Consider the following 17,150-nt stretch of genomic DNA (forward strand, 5'->3'; position numbering starts at 1 on the left):
TTGCAGTCAGGACTCTCAAGAGTCTTCTCCAACACTAAAATTTGAAAGTACTACAACACGTCAGTTCTTCAGCACTCGGCCTTTTTTATGGTCTACCTCTCACATCTGTACATGGCTACTGGGAAAACCATAGCTTTTTCCAGTGGCTGTACGAACCTTTGTCAGCAAAGTGATGTCTCTCCTGTTTAATATGCTGTTGTCGACCGTATGTGTTGCTAATAACTTTGCTAAGTTTGTGGACGGTCATTTCACTGTCCATAGTACTGTCTTCTGATGAGCAGAAGCTCTTAACTTTCATGCTTAGTAATCACTTTGTAATGAAATCTAGTGTCTTTAAAAAGTCCCTACTCTAAGATTATATGGTCTTTTGTAGCTTTTTTCCTAAAAGATTTAAAAAAATTTTTTCCTATATCATTTAAATACTATATAATCCATCTGGAGTTAATTATTTGTATATTGATTTTTTTCAGTCAACCTTGCTAAATAAACTGACTTAGTAAATTTACTAATCTGTCTGTAGATTCTTCTGTGTATAAAATCAGATAATAATGGTGGGGATTCTTTTATATCCTGTCCAGTTATATCCTATTCTTATATCCTGTCCTATTTTTTCCTGCCCTATTAGAGTTAAAACCTCTGAATAAAAGTAATGATAAGACATCTTTACATTGTTTCAGTCTTTCTTACATTTGTTATTTGGCTGCTTCCCATCTTAGTTGAGGTACACAGGCTCTGTGGGTGTGGCTCCAGAGTCCGTGGTGGCCGTGCAGGGGCTCGGTTGCTCCACGGCTCGTGGCATCCAAGTTCCCTGACCGAGGACAGAGCCCACATCTCCCGCGCTGCAGGAGGGACTCTTAACTCCCGAACCGCCACCAAAGTGCGCGTGTTTTTTCTTATTTTAAAGAGTGCTGTGTTACTGAATAACTGACGGACTGTTTGTTATAGGTTTTTTAGGAAATATACTTTATCATTACAAAAATATTCCTTCTATGTTTGGCTTGCAATGGTAGTTTATCATAAATGGTTGTTGAATTTCATCAAAGAAATGTTTACATCATTTAGCAGAACCGTAAATTTTTTTCTCATTGTTTTACATGGTGGTGAATTACATGATAAATTCCTGATTTTAAATGAAACCTACGTTTCTAATATACTGGTGATATATTTTTTACATATTGCTAGCATTGGTACGCTAGCATCTTATATGTGAATTTTTGCAGAGTTGTCCATATCCATGTTTCTCTAGCGCTATCTTTACCTAGTTTTAGTGTCAGGATTACATTATTCTCACATAATGCATTAAAGAGTATTCACTCTTAGAGTCCCTGAGTTTAGGTAAGATTGAAATTATCTGTTGCTTAATGTTTGGTGGAACTTACTTGCAAAACACTGCAGAGCTGGTGTTTTATTTGTGGGATGATTTTTAACTATTGAGTGAATTTCTTTAATTCTTATAGTATAACTTATTTTTCATTTCTTTTCAAATTCATTTTGGTAACTGTAGGGATTTGTCCATATCACCTGCTTTCAAAAATGCGGAATAAAGTTATTTATAATATCTGTCATCTTTCAGTGTCTCGTAGTTGCATCCCTTTAACGTCTTATTTCATTTTATTACCTCTCTTTTTGCTTAACCTTAACACACACAGTGTTTTTTCTCTAGAAGAATCAACTTTGGATAATCAACTTTATATTATAATATAATTATATTATAAATATTGTAGTTAATTATTATAATTACCTCTATTTTATATCTCTTCTCCATATCATTGATTTCTGCTAGTTTTTCTTTTAATATCCTTTCTTTGGGTTTATTCTTTTTTGTTGTGGTGATCTGGATACTTTTATTTTACACTTTCATTCTTTTATATAGAAGTTTAAGGTTATACTTCCCTTCAAACTGCTGCTTAGTTGTAGCCATACATTTTGGTGCCTTTTGTTTTCATTATTGTTACAAGTTCCAAGTCTTTACTAATTTTCATCTTGCTTTCTTCTCTCAGCCATAGGTGTTTTTAGAAGTGTGTTTTTAAATTTTCAAACCAATGAGGAGGTGGTTTCTGCTTATTTTTGGTTTTAATTACCTCTTCATCATTACTTATTAATTACAACGCACTGTGCTCAGGAAATCCATCTGTAAGATACTGCTATTTGAAGTCTGTGGAGACTTGCTGTGTGGTCTCGTAGTGTATACTGTCTTCTATTATAAATACTTTGTGTGTGCTTCTAAGTCACATACCTTGTCTGCTGTGAGCACATGTTCCGTATATCCACTAGTTCAAATCTACATGTGAGCCGTGTCTGGGGGAGAAGGGGGAGAGATGTGGGTTTGACCATTTCTTCCTGCAGCTCTTCCAATTTGGGTGTAATTTGAAGCAATCTTATTGGAGGTCTCCAGTTTAGAACAGTTATATATTCCTGGTGAACTGAACCTTTCTGACTATGTCATCGCTGTCTTCATCTATAGTAACCATTTTTGCCTTAGAATCTATCGTGTCTGGTTTAATATAGGTGCATCAGCATGGCACCGTGGTTTTCCTCCTTTCACTTTTAACCTTTCTTCGTCCTTAAGTTTTAGGGTCATCTCTTGTAAATGGCATATGACTTTTTCTTTTAAAGTCTGTGTTAATGATCTTCACCTTTCAATGGAGATACTAGCCTATTTTAAATGACATATGTGGACTTGTTTCTACCATCTCAGTTAGCCTTTTTTGCAAACTTTCTTTGCCCCCACCTCCCAGATTCCTTTCTGACTCTGTTTTGTTTTCGTTGCTGTACCTGCTTTTGGCCGTGCTGTGTGCTCACTGCTGCGGGCTTTGTCTGGGTGTTGAGAGTGGGGCAGCTCTCTCGCTGCGCACATAGGCTCCTCGCTGCTGTGTCTTCTCTTGCTGTGAATTGTGGGCTCTGCACAGGCCCAGTATCTGTGGCCCACGGGCTTAGCTGCTCCAAGGCACGTGGGGTCTTCTGGACCAGGGATCAAACCCATGTCTCCTGCATTGGCAGGCAGATTCTTCACCACTGAGCTCCAGGGAAGCCCACTAACATTGTTTTAAATTGACCACGATTCTTCTACTTGTCATTCCTCCCCCCGCCCCGCAATGGTTTATAAGTTATGTAGAACTTTCTGTTCTTTCACTGTTGATCCTAGAACTTTTAGCGTGAATATTTTTAAACGGACAGAGTTAATCAGTATCGTTAACCTCCTGCTCAGTCAAGGCCTCTGGGATGCTTCAACTTCTGTTCTCTCCACCTCCCAAATAACACGCTGCATTTGTCTGGGACTTGAGCTCTATTTCATATTTCAGTTTCTTTAAGTCAGTTATTATCGTTGGCCCTCCATATCCATAGGTTCTGCATCCATGGATTCAATCGACTGCTGATAGAAAATATTAGGAAATAAAAAGAATTCCAGAAAGTTCCAAAAATCAAGGCTTACTTGCCCCATGCACTGGCAGTTGTTGGCATGGCGCGCATCCGCACGTGGCACTCGGCACCACACGCGATCCTGGGGTGATTTGAAATGCATTGCAGGACCTGCCTAGGTTCTAAGCACATACTGTACCATTTTGTAAAAGGGACTTGAGATTTTGATATCTGTGGGGACCTGGAGCCAAAACCCCCCCAGACACCAGGGGACAGCTTGGTGCCACCAAGGGTTGCTACTTGAGTACATTTCCTTTGCTTAGCATTTTTCTTTCTCTTGCGTCTCAGACCTTTCTTGCTTTTGGCTTTTATTCCACTTCTATTTCATGTTGGTACGTGGTGGATCTGCAGCATTGTGTTAGTTTCCGGTGTGCAACACAATGATTCAGTTACCCAGCGCACGCACGCATCCTGCTGCTTCATTCTTTTCCCGTGTAGGCTGTTATTAACACAGAGTCCTGAGTGGCGTTCCCTGTGCTCTACAGGAGGTCCTTGTCGAGCCTCTATTTTACATATAGACGTATGTGGATTTAGTCCCAGCCTTCCCCCTTTGCTGACCATAAGTCTGTTTTCTCTTTTTTTCCTGAAAAATGCTCTTAAGAAGGTCCTATCACTGAGTATCTGCTTTTAATCAAAGTCTTGACTTTTTGTCTGAAAATATTTTTATTTTGCCTTCTTTCTTGCTGTTGTTCAGTTGCTAAGTCATGTCCGGCTCTGCAGCCCCCGTGGACTGAGTGATGCACAGAGGGCCTCCCTGTCCTTCACTGTCCCCCGGGGTTTGCTCGAGTTCATGTCCATGGAGTCGGTGATGCTGTCAAACCATCTCATCCTCTGCCACCCTCTCCTTTTGCCTTCAGCCTCTCGCTGGGCCTCCGTTCTCAGGTGATAGTATTGTAGCTGGACAGTTACTTTTTCTCTCTCGTTTTGACATTACTGTTCTACCTCATCTGAGTCACTGGTTTTATCTTAACTACCCCTCCTCCTTAGATGATGTGTCTCCTTTCTCGTACTTCTAAGCCTCTATTTGTGTGTGTGTGTGTGTGTGTGTGTGTGTGTGTGTGAGTGAGAGAGAGAGATGTCTGTGATGACTTAGTCTATCTAGGTGTGCATTTCTTTGTATCCTCCTCGGGACTTGTTGGCTTTCTGAATCTTAAGATTGGTAACATTCGTAACAGCTAGGAAATTCTCAGCTACTTCCTGCTGTGGGATTGGTGCTTCCGCATTTCTCCTTCATTCTGGACCTCCAGTTGCGTTTGGTTGGATGCTCTTGTTGTATTCTGCATTGCCCAGCCTCTCTTCCATGTTTCCCATCTCTTTATCGCTCTCCGCTGCATTTCCTATAATGTCTTTAGATCTGTCTTTCAATTAACTTAATTTTTTATTTGTTTTCCACAATTCAATTGCATTGAGTTTTTTAATTTCAGGAATTATATTTTTCAGCTCTGGAAATTCTGTTTGAGGCATCCCCAAATCAACCAAGTCTGCTTGGTTTTAGTAATCCAGTGTTTCTAATATTTGCCAATTCCCTCTTTAGTTTTTGTTTTTTTGGTACATACGTTATATTCTTTGTCTAATTATTGCAGTATTTTCAGACTTTACAGTTCAGATTCTATGGGGTTTTTTTTTTCTGTTTTCTCATACAGTGGCTTATTTCTTTTGTATTTAATTATTTTTTTTCTTTTAATTGTGAACCTGTGTTCTTTAAAGTCTTATCTGTGAGAGTTCTTTGTGGACTGGGTTTGAAGTATGTTCTTCCAAAAAGGGTTTGTGTTTTCCTCTAGTAGGCACCATTGGGCACTTTAAACTGAATATAGCTTGGGGTTTGTTGGTCCACACAGTAGAATTCTGGCCTCACACCCACAAGACTTCAGACTCGTGGCTTAAAACTCTCAAGGGAGGCTCTTCTTGTCTGCAGTTCCATCTGGAGCTGAGGTCAGGCTGGCTTTTATCCCACTGTCTGCCGCCGATTCCCTAGGATCTCACCGAAGGCCTCATCATTCAAGGGTCCCACGTTTTACATGGCGTTTTTACATTTATACTTTCCTAGCGGTCTGTGTATGGCAACCCACTCCAGTACTCTTGCCCGGAGAATCCCGGGGACGGGGGAGCCTGGTGGGCTGCAGTCCATTGGGTCGCACAGAGTCAGACACGACTGAAGCGACTTGGCGGCAGCAGCAGCGGGCTGTTTGGTGATTTTAGGTTATGAGCTCCTATGATTCAGCCTGATATGCAGGCATCCTGATGGCCTTGGCATGGGTTGCTGTCTTCAGGAGAGGTTTTGCTTTGTGAACTTGTGCTGGGAGCCTGGAGAGCAATGCGTCCGAGGGCGCTTTAACCCCCTGAGGGGTCACAGTAACCTGGGAGCTGCCCGAGTCCTTCCCCCTGCAGCGCCCTCCCCCCAGGTTTGGGCTCCTGGCGCAGGGCTGGAGGCGGCATTTGCTCCACAAAGCCCTGCCTTCCTTACATGCCTGCCGCTCACTTTTCAGATTTTGTCTTTTTTTGTAAGATTTTCGTCTGTGTGTGTGTGAAGCTCTTTTGGTGTGTGTGCATTTCCATGGATCTGCAGGATTCCCCTTATTTGCCAAGGAACCCAGCAATGACTAAAAACATATCGCTGTCCTTCCCCCGGGGTCTTTTGTATGGCAGTTGGAAGACAGCCTTCCAAATGTCTTTTCTGCCACCAGCTGGGAATGGAAGCGTCTGCTCAGCTCTCGTCCTCTGTGTCTTCCTACCTGTGGTCCGTCTTGGACAAAAGCGCTGCACAGCGAGCCCTGCTCCTATAATCCTCTTAACCCCACCTGCTTCTCTTCACACTTGGCAAAAGACCGGAGCTCTCAAGTAACCCCTAAGAAGGACGCCTTCGGCCCACACGCTCCCCTCCAGCTGAGAGCATCAGCTCCAGAGGGGACCCTAGCACACAGGAGGGAGGGGCGGCGACGGCGCGCGGAGCTGCTGTGGCCACGGAGCAAACCGTGAGCGCGCCCAGAACCAGCGAAACGGCCGCGTCTGACCAGAAACCGTCCCTGAGCCTGTGGGTGGCGAGGGGTGCTCGTTCTCACCCTGAACTAATGTGATTTCTCAGCTTGCATGTTGAGTGTTTCCCACCGATTTGACAAGAGGATTAATACCAGGTTTTTATTTGAGATGAGTAACACATGGTTCTGTGGGGTCCCAGTGAAGTCAGGTGGCTTTAATTTATGCCAACAGGATCGTCGTGAGTATCGTTCCTTAGAAAACGAAGCTAAAAATGGCAGGCGCTTCAGACATACCCCATGTTCATTTTGATGAACGGTATTTGAGGAGGCGGTTGGAAGTTCTTCCTCCTCCAGCGTAATACGTTCAGCCTGCCTGGTTTCTTTGTAAAGTAGCTGGCGTCCTGTGATGACGGATCCTACAGCAGGAGGTGTCTGACACCGGTCAGTGCAGCCGGCCTGCCCCCACCATGAACAGCGCTGCTTCCAGTGATTAATATTTGAAGGAGCTTGTCGCTTCCTGCTGAGTGTGTGTGTAATTTATGGATTATGAGCCCGTCGTAAAATCTCAGAGAAAGCTAACTGTATCACGTGAGAGAAAGATGCATTTATATTTTAACTCTAACTCCCTGAAGTTCTCTCTGTGTGCCCGTTTTTATCCAGAGGTATCGTCAATGTGCTGGTTTCCTATCTCCGTCACAGGAAGCTTCCTTCCCGGGGAGGCCGGGGACACATTGCAGTCTCCTGTTTGGGCCATCTTTGAGGGCCAGCAGGGTCGCCCTGAACCAGTCACAGGGTTCCCTGAGTTTGTTCTGTCTGCTGTCTGTGAGGCGGTGGAGTGGGGCTGGGGTTGCGGTGCGTGGATCTTGGGACCCTGCTTGGAGTGCAGTGTTTTCCGTGGAAGCAGAGACCCTGCCCCACACCACCTCGAATTCACAGGCTCGGGAAGTGATTTGCTTGTTTCTTTTCCTTCACTTCCTGTGATGCCTTTAAGAAGGTCTCAGTGCGCTGCTCTTGCGCTTGCATGTATCTTTTTCTTTTTTAAAGTATATTTGATTTACAGTGCTGTGTTAATTACTGCTGCTAAGTCGCTTCAGTCGTGTCCGACTCTGTGTGACCCCATAGGCGGCAGCCCAGCAGGCTCCCCCGTGCCTGGGATTCTCCAGGCAAGAACACTGGAGTGGGTTGCCATTTCCTTCTCCAGCGCATGAAAGTGAAAAGTGAAAGTGAAGCTGCTCAGTCGTGCCCGACTCTCTGTGACCCCATGGACTGCAGCCCACCAGGCTCCCTCGTCCCTGGGATTCTCCAGGCAGGAGTGCTGGAGTGGGGTGCCGTCGCCTTCTCTGGTGTTGATTACTGCTGTATAGCAAAGGGATTCATTTACACACATATCTGTGTTCAGTTGCTTCAGTCCTGTCCAAAGCTTTGCGACCCCATGGACTGTATCCCACCAGGCTCCTCCATCCATGGGATTCTCCAGGCCAGAATACTGGAGTGGGTTGCTATTTCCTTCTCCAGAGAATCTTCCTGAACCAGGGGTCAAACCTGGGTCCCCTGCATGGCAGGCATATTCTTTACCACTGAGCCACCTGGGAAGCCCTATACAAACATATATATATATATATATACACAGTCTTCTTTTTGATATTCTTTTCCATTATGGCTTAGGCTTGTTTATGTCCTTGAAAGAAGGAGAGAGAAAGAAGCTCTCAGGTTCAGAACCCCCGCTCTTGTATGGACGGAAGTGAAAGGCAGCACCTGCTTTCTTTCTGGTGTGTTTCTCCCTGTCTCTACCTGACACCCCAGACTTTTTACTTAAAAGAAGGGTTAGCCTGTGGGAAAGGAGGAGGAGAAGCACAGGGAGCAGCACGTATGCCTCTCGCCTGGACTCACGGAGAGTTCGTCTTTTGCACTGCTTGCCTTTTTCTTGACTCTCTTGCTCCCAGAATCCTCTCCCTCCACAGCGCCACACTGCCCTTCCCCGGGGCCACCTTCTCAGGGAGTGTCCGGGAAGGCCCCCCAGACCACCTGCTCTCTGCTGTGCAATCCCACCTGCTCCGGCATGCTGATGGACACTCCCCAGACCGCCTGCTCCGGCGCTGGCTCTGTCTCCCACGGGGGTCCCCTCCCTGCCTGGCACCAAGCTAGGCCCTGAGGACATCGCAGGGGCCGGGCCCTGCCTTGTGGGGCTGACCCTCTCACAGAAACCATCACACAGTCCGTGATGATGGTGGGAAGTGCTGGCCATGGAGGGAGTTCGGGGCGCTGACAGTTGGGGCAGCTGGGACAGGGGTACCCACGATCCCAAGATGTATAGAAATGTTTCCATTGGTGGGCAAGCCAGTGGGAAAGGGGGCCAACGTGGTGCAGCAGAAAGTTCCCCCCACCCCGCCCAGAGCCCCCAGCCCCACACCCACAGCCAGACACCGTGTCCCCCACAGGCCTCCGTGCCCTCTCTCTGCCCCCTGCAGCTGTAGGTGACCTCCCTCCGTGAGTGTTCCTCCCCGATCGCCTCACTGCCGGCCCCTGCCGTGCACCAGGCAGACAGGATCCACAGCTGTCCACACAGCGTGTGGCCGAACCCCACGGGCGCATCACGGTCCTCGCTGGTCCAGACAGCAGCCGGCATCACCCACATTCCACAGCCCCGTGAAGCAGGGTGGGGCACAGGGTGCAGATACTGTGTCCTTTTTGCCAAAAAGAAAGCACAAGGGAGGTCCATCCCATGCTCGGACATACGGGCATGACAACATACTCGGAGGTGTGACAGTCCTCTTGGGTTCTGGTGGGAATACACAGGTGATCTGGTTACAGGGCAAATGAGAAAAGAGCAAGAGTCGGTCTGGTGGTGTAGCTGAGAGCTCGAAAGTCAGGCTTCGCTTCCCATCCCTGCTCTTCTGATGAGCTGTGTGGCTTTAAGTAAATCACCAAACTTGCCCAGACCTCACCTCTAGCATCTATAGAATAAGGATGCTAACAAAACCACTTTATAGAGTTGAATGCGATCTTCGCTGCAGATACAGCAAGGCGCCTGGCAGGTGGTCCGTTTAGTGGAGGGCGGCTTGTGCTGCGTCTGTGTAACCATGACTTGCTTCTCTGATCATCTGTGAGCACCCTTGTGAGTGTCTGTGTCTCATGCCGCCTGGGCTGTCTTCCCCGGGGACCCCCACCCCAAGGCCGCGCATCACATGAGGGGCGGCGTGCGTGGATGAGGGAGGGGCCGTGGCAGCGGGGAGCTGTCACCCAGGGCAGGCGCCTTTTTCCCTGAACACCAGGTTTAGCCTGCTCACAAAGACTCCGGGCGCTGTCTTAGAGGAGAGCAGGCTTTTTTCCTCGGAAGGACCCAGCCAGCGTCGCCCCATGGTGTCTCCGCCGCGCACTGGCGGGCACGTGAAACCCAGCACAGCTTGTTTCTTACGGTTTAACAGGAGAGATTGTGCTTCCACCGCCGTCACAGCAAGAGAGCGTTGCTTTGACGCCTCAGCCGCACGAATGGAGTGACCGTGTCCACGGCGGGAGGTCAGCAGGGATTTCGGGCCTCAGCCTCAGGGCAGAGGCTCCTGTTGGCAGACCGCTGGCCGGGTGTCCCTGCATCTGCTCCGAGAGCTCGGGGGGCTGCCGGGGGGCTGCTCCAGGGGGTTTAACAGTGTCCTCTCTCGTCCCCGCCCTGCAGGAACGGCCTCCCCGGCTGCCGCCTGCGGACTGAGAGCGAGCCGGCGTGCGGCTCCCCGGTGGTCAGCGGGGACCCCAAGGAGGACCACACCTACAGCAGCGCCAAGGCCGCCGCCGCCGCCCGCAGCGCCTCGCCCGCCAGCGACTGTGCCTCGTCCTCCTCGGCCGACGAGCCCGACGAGGTCGCCGCCAAGGGGGGCCCGGAGGGCAGCGAGGGCAGCTGCCCCAGCCGCGAGAGCCACAGCGAGCCGGAGGAGGACGGCCGGCCGCGCGGCCCCCGGGAGGCCCCGGGCGACGGCGGCCCCGCGCACAAGAAGCGGCCGCCCGCGGCCAAGGCGCGGAAGGTGCCCAGCGACACGCTGCCCCTCAAAAAGAGACGCACGGAGAAGCCCCCCGAGAGCGACGACGAGGAGATGAAGGAGGCAGCGGGCTCGCTCCTGCACCTGGCGGGCATCCGGTCCTGCCTGAACAACATCACCAATCGGACGGCAAAGGGGCAGAAGGAGCAAAAGGAAACCGCGAAAAATTAACAAAAACAAGTCACTGATTTGTTTTGAACTTACGGCCATTTGGTTTCAGCATGTCAGGAGATTTCTAATGATTTGTGGCAATATCAGCAATTTATTATTTTTTTTTCTTTTTCCTTTGGTTTGGTTTTCTTTCTTTTCTTTCCTTTCTTTTTTTTTAATTTGCCCCCCCCCCTTGGTTTTGGACCCTTAAAATTTTTATGTTTAAAGGAGATTGAAGCCATAGAACTCATATTGATACTCAGCTGTTTTACAAAAGCTTTTCATTACCTGAAGACAAAACCGAAAAAGCCAAAATGACCATTGCTTCCTCCAGCTTGTCTCAGAATCCCGCGGCTGAATCCACAGGGACGCAGCGGGAATGCCGCGGGACACGCACCCAGCACTAAGGCACGTGTGCAAGGCCACCATCGATCAGGCCCAGCCTTTAGGTTTAAGGGGTCAGGGTGTGCGCCCAGCTGGGGTCAGTGAGTGAGCCCACCTAAGGCAACTGAGGAGACGGAAGGACCCCTGGTCCCCCTAGGAGCAGACCCAGGCTCGTGGCGCTGGGGCATCAGATGATGCCAGGAGAAGCCTTGGCGTGGCTCCACGCATGCAACGTGAGGTGGGAACAGGGCGGTCACCAGTCGTCTGTGCTTCTTAACCACGAAGCCCAGTAGCATCTTCACAGGCGAACACTGGACCGCTCTTCTTCACTGGGTTTCAGTGACTCATGAGAAGAAACTGGGTCAGTTTTTAATGATGTTGCTGATCATTGGATTCTGTTCTGTATTAAATGAAAAGCAGGTTACACAAGCCATAAGCCTAAAGGTTGGTCCTGCTCATATGCTCCTGTGCACACACATAGACACCACACACACGGAAGAGGGGGAAAAAAAAAAAAAAACTGATGCAAAAAACAAGCTGTCTTCTTAACTGCCCAAGTGAAAATCAAGTTCCAAGAAATTACCATAGCTGTTAAGGAAATAATGGTACAAAACTTTTTCTGTCTGTCAAAATCATTTGATCCAAGTGAAAACAAAAAGCTGCGGACCTGCCATTAGTATTGTGGTGTATTTTTAAAAGATGAAAGGCACACTGATGGACAAACTAAAGTAAAACATGGCAAAAAACACACAAAACTCCTATACTGCCCTCAAAATGGAGTTTGCAATTAACGTCAGTCAGTATTCATCTTTACAAAAATCAAAATGATTTCCACATTCAGCCGTGTAGCCAGCAGAAATTTCTGATCCACAATGCATGGAATTCCTTTGAAAAAAGAAAAAGAAAAAAAAAAATCACAAAAACACAAACTTTTTTTTATTCAAAAATAACAAAGTTCTTGTAAGGTAAATAATGTATTTAGCATGAAGCATGAATTATTTTCATATAAATATAGAAAATAGAGAAAAGGCTATGCCTCTAATTTTTAAGCCCTTAGGCTTAGAGGTTCTTTTGGTTTTCTTCTTTTTTCCTTTTTTTTTTTTTCCTTTCCTTTAATTTTTTTTGTGTTTTTTTTTTTGTTTTTTTTTTTTTTTCCCTTTTCCTTTTTTCCGATTATTTTGTTTTGGTTTTTTGAAGCAGGTGTTTAAGGTTTAACCTTCTTCAGGGACAAATTCTGACTGTTGGGGAGCTTACTCTGCAATACAAAAATCTCTTCATGTTCTGGTAGGGCCTGGGTGGCGGCGCCCTGGATTGCCTTGTCTGCACTTCAGCCCCCGGCCCCTCTGATTCTCTGTTGGAAAGTGTGTCCTTTCTCTCTGTCTGTGCGTGTTTACCATGACGCAATAATCTGAGGGCAAACTGAGTCGTGAGTGTGTATGATAGAATCAAGAGAATTAAGGGACACTGACTTGAGAAAACCAGGACCGAGATTTGGTTTCTAGGGGAAAAAGGCAGTGAATGATTATGCAAATTCGCCAGGAGAAGGGGAAACACACGACTGGGCCTTATCGGATGAGGGTGTGAATTAGGGTACCCGTGACGGAGAGAGTGCCGCGGGCCTGGGAAGGCCCAGCCCCCAGACGTCCCCCCGACGCCGGTCACAGCGTCCCTACCGCCCGGGTGCTCGAGCCCACCTGGAGCGAAGCGCACCCAGGTTGTGGGCGCGGCGATCAGACCACCAGGTGAGGGCGCGCAGCCCGGAAGAAGCTCCTGTTACCTTTGCCTGAAAGAAAGGAGTTAGGGAGATCAGAGGAACCTCTGAAAGAGGGTGATCTTCCGCCCACACGGAAGGGGATTTTAAAGCGTAAAAACACCTGCTCTCAAGATAGACGGTGAGGGAGAAGCAGGGGACTGGGGTGATCTTCACTTTTTGAAACAGGCCGGGGTGGGCCGTTGCGGAGCCCTCCGCCCGCCCCGGGCACGGCCCGCAGCTCCAGCGGCCGGGACGGCGGGAGAAGTTAACCCGTGCGTCCTCTTCCTCTGGGCTGCTGATGAGCTGAAAAAAAGATCTACAGCCCTGCGCAGGTCAGACTCATTACTGAACCTGAGTGCACCCAGCGCACTTGCGCTGGGCGTGGAGAGATGCGGGTAAGGATGTCTTTTCGAAGCGCTCCGGACCCTCCGTCTCCCCAGACCAACGTCTGACACCCCAAAAGCCATCCGCAGCTGCGGGATCCGGGCGGCACTTGGTGGTGTCCCCTCACCAAGCCCCCCTCAGCCACCCAGCCCTCCCATGTCAAATCCAGACTTCCCTCCCGAAAGGCAGAGACAAACATCCAGGGCTGTTTTCTGGCGGGGGTTTCTTCCGATGGCGACCCCCACCGGTGGGCTGTCTCCCCTCATTTCCTTTTTTCTAAAGGAGCAAAGGCCTCTTTTAGAAAATAATAAAATGCAATGTGTGTGATTTACTTTTCTGATCTCTTTGAGAAATAGAGAAATATCTTATAAAAGTGTGTTCTTAACTCCAGAACCACTCTTTTTGCATAAATACCTCATCGGGCAGCTTTCTAAGTGTTATTTCCTGCGTCTCCTGCAGTCCCTAACACAGGAGCTGCTGGGAGACCTAGGGGAAACTTTAGTGAGGGTACTTTTTTCTATTTTTCTTCTGTTTTTGGAGGCATACACATTATGCATAACCAAAACAATGGCTCAATTGTGTTTAACTTTGTATTTCGATTGTTGAGAAAAAAAAAAAAGTATCAATGTGTCTGTGGCCGTTCATAGTGACTTCATTGCGGAATGAGGTTGTCCATGTCCTTGCCAAGCCCGGGGGCAGAAGACACCCTCTGTCACCCCCTCCTCCAAGAGCAGTAGAGAATTTAAGCACAAGCCTATTTGTGAAAGAATATTTTGCTCAAGTGTAATTCACTCTAGTCTTGGAATTTCTTCCCAAACATCAGGTGTTCTTTTAGCTTCCAAACTACCCTGTGTGCTCATTTAGTCTTGACAAAAATCGCCTGAGCACCGTTCCAGGGGTGTGGTGTTTTTGCTTTGGTTTCTCCTGCTGGGAGAAACGGCGTTTTCGTGTGTCATTCCAGTATCTCACATACTCACGTGGGGCGGGGGGTGGGGGGTCAGTGGGGAACTATAGCAATATTTGAAGATGCTTTTGGGAAACAGCCGTGAGCTCGTCCGCACCGTGACATCCGTATTTACTTGTTGTCGGTCCCAGGACACATTTAAGAGACGGGGACTCTGCTCTTTCTTCTTAAATGCTGTGCACACAGAAAGCTATTTTTCTGCTACTACACTTGTCTCTTATCTTTACCTAGTACTTTGTGGAAAGCGTCTGCATCATCGATTTTCCCAGCCTTATGATACACCCTAAGCTCCTATTTCCCTCCCCCCTCTCTAAGCAGTATATATATATACACACACACACATGTGTTCAAGAGTTCTTTGGTCAAATTGTCTGTCTGAAACTAAAGTGAACCTACCCCACATCCAGACGATGCTTGGAGAAAACCCTGGCCAAAACAGCTGTGGCAGATTTTAGTCTTGGGGCTGCGTTTTTCAGAAGGACTGTGTGGGAGGCTTCTCCCAAGAGCTGGGTTTTTTTCCCTGGGAGAGGCACAGGGTGTCTGGCTCTGGCTGGGCGCGGTCGTGAATACCACGTCTCACCCTGGGGGCCAGCTTCGGGCTGTGGGCTTTGTAGGGTGAAGACCTTCCAGATGGCCTTTGTCCAGCTCAGTCCTGGGGCCCAAATGCTACCAGCCCCCCATCTCAGTGACCCCTGCCCCGCACTCCACACGTGTGGGCCTCCAGCCTCTCATCCAAGAGCTCTCAGAGAAGGAATCAGAATCTGTACAAGTGACCTGCATGGGAGGGTTTTCCACATGGGAATTGGATTCAACTCAATGTGACTTCTCTTTCCCTTTAAACTTGATTCAGGTTGGGACTCGTTTCTTTCTGGTGGATCACAGCTGCCCAGATGTTGCCATTTTCTTTTTTATATTTCTGTAGAGGAGTATTTTTCTTTCATCTTCAGGATTTTTTTTTTTTTTTTTGCCACCAAAAGAACACATCTGAACTCCGTGTCCCCTCTTGATTGTGACTTAACCAGTGTTGACAGCTCAATCCTTCGTGTCGTAGGTCCCAGCTCGAATACTATATCAAACACTGTTATGCACATAACGCAGCACTGTGATCTAATTTAAATAATACTTTTTTATTATTTATACTACTATATATAATATACATCAACACTTTTGCTATATAACCTAAGTGATAACCCTCTTTTTAGTTACCTGCCAAAACTCGGGACTTTGGTTTATATTGCAGTTAACACAGTTACAAAGTTGGAATGGTGTCTTTTTTTTTCTTCGTTGGAATGTGTAAATCAAAGTATATCCGTTGTGTGGTGTTCCCGTCCCTGGAGCCCCGTGAGGATGTCCGCAGGGCGTTCAGTGTTCTGTGTAGACCCACCTGCCTTTGTGAACCCATCTGCCAACCCCCCTTCCTTGGAGCGAGTGCCGGTGATGGTAGCCAACCGCTCTCTCTGCCCCCTACTGGTTATTCTTGAATTAAGCACAGACTCCGTTGCTTTATCATGAATAATGTGTGTGAACTTAACAATTCTTCCACAGCTCAGCAAACAAGTGCTATAGTGTCACTGACCAAAAATTAAGGAAGGAAAATCCGATGTTTTAAACGATCCATCTTTTCACGGCCGAAACCAATGTGTCTATGGTGCTGCGTTCTGCTGTCTGTCCTACTTTTGAAATCAGACCTGGGTGAAAGATCACTTCTGACTTAACTGTGACCGTGCTCACAAGTACCCTTCCTGTTCGTTTTGTTAGCGCTGAAATCAAGACTATTTATTTGGAATAGATACAGCAGTGTTTTCCACTTCCTTTGCAACCGTTGAGAACAGCCTTCCCTACTTTTTGCAAGGAATTAATATTCCATATTGGATTCGCAAAGACTTCGATATGGTGTATCTAGCAAACCTAGAAACTGTCTTTCACCCTTTCATGACTGTGGCCTGAGTTCCCAGCCCCTCCCTTTTGTTAGATGAAACTCTCAGCACAAGTTCAGTTATTTAAACGTGCAGCATTGCTCGAGTGTGTGTGTCGAGCCATCGACACAGCTGATTCAGCAGCCGCTGTGGTTCACACTCACTACTGACACTGCCATGGTGACAATGTGGAGGAAGCAAGTATCCGTGTGTGTCTGGGAAGCATTATACACGTGTACATGTTTTTATACTCTGATTCTGTAACATTTCTGAGTTCTGTTTTTGTTTTACAGAAAAATAAATAACAGTGATAAAGCAATCAGAAGACAAGAGGTTTACTCTCAATACTCGGGGTCGTCTGACCTCTGGCCAATAGACCTCCATGGCCAAGTGTATTCACTTAGAGTAATAAGTTTTCAAAAGCCAATTTTCGTCGTTGTTTTTTTCTGTATGAAACTGCCAATATCATGAACAGAAAGGGAGACCCGTAGCGGAGAAAGTGACGTTCAGTCGCGTTTGTGTTGCCTAGAGGAAGAGTGGCAGCAGGCACAGCCCGCCCACCTTGAGGGACCCGATGGCGTTGCTTTGGAGGCATCCATACTTGCATTTCGCATCCTTCGTATGTAATCATATTGCCAAAGACAAACTATTTCATCATTTATTGTAAATAACACTTTCCCCCCAGACCTACCATAAGGTTTCTGTGATGTATTGTCTTCCAGTTGCAATAAAAATGACTGAGTTGCATCAATTGAAGAAAGCGCCGCGTAGCATTGTGTGCCCTGCGTCTCCGGAAGCGCACGCTCAGCAGTAAAGCCGTCTGTACTTGGCGCCTGCGCCGGGCTGTGTGTGCGGTTCTTTTCCCTGCTCGGCGCTAGAGCCTCCGCGGCACGTGGCCGGGCCTTTCGCGTTGTGCTCACTCTCGCCCAGTCATGCTCACAACCCCATGGACTGTAGCCCACCGGGCTCTTCTGTCCATGGAATTTTCCAGGCGGGAATACTGAAGTGGGCTGCCGTTTTCTACTCCAGGTGCTCTTCCCGACCCGGGGGTCAAGCCCACTGCTTCTGAATTGGCAGGCGGGTTCTTCGCCACCGCCACCTGGGAAGCCCAGCCTGTTCTCATACGTGCCTCCTTTGCATCAGAAAACCACACAGCTTTTGTAAACACACAGACTC

General features: G+C 47.7%; 1 protein-coding gene across 8 annotated transcripts in view; it reads left to right on the forward strand.

Annotated features, from left to right (window-relative positions):
- FOXN3 (forkhead box N3) overlaps positions 1–16,730 on the forward strand; it is a 437,882-nt gene extending 421,152 nt beyond the window's left edge. For all 8 annotated transcript variants that reach the window (XM_006061481.4, XM_006061480.4, XM_006061479.4 and 5 more), the window contains one exon: positions 10,066–16,730. In XM_006061481.4, the coding sequence (XP_006061543.1) occupies positions 10,066–10,594 (529 nt within the window). In that variant the 3' untranslated portion in view covers positions 10,595–16,730. The remainder of the gene's footprint in view (positions 1–10,065) is intronic.
- Positions 16,731–17,150: the final 420 nt, after the last annotated feature.

Source organism: Bubalus bubalis, chromosome 11 (genome assembly GCF_019923935.1).
Source record: "Bubalus bubalis isolate 160015118507 breed Murrah chromosome 11, NDDB_SH_1, whole genome shotgun sequence".
Classification (NCBI taxonomy): Eukaryota; Metazoa; Chordata; class Mammalia; order Artiodactyla; family Bovidae; genus Bubalus; species Bubalus bubalis.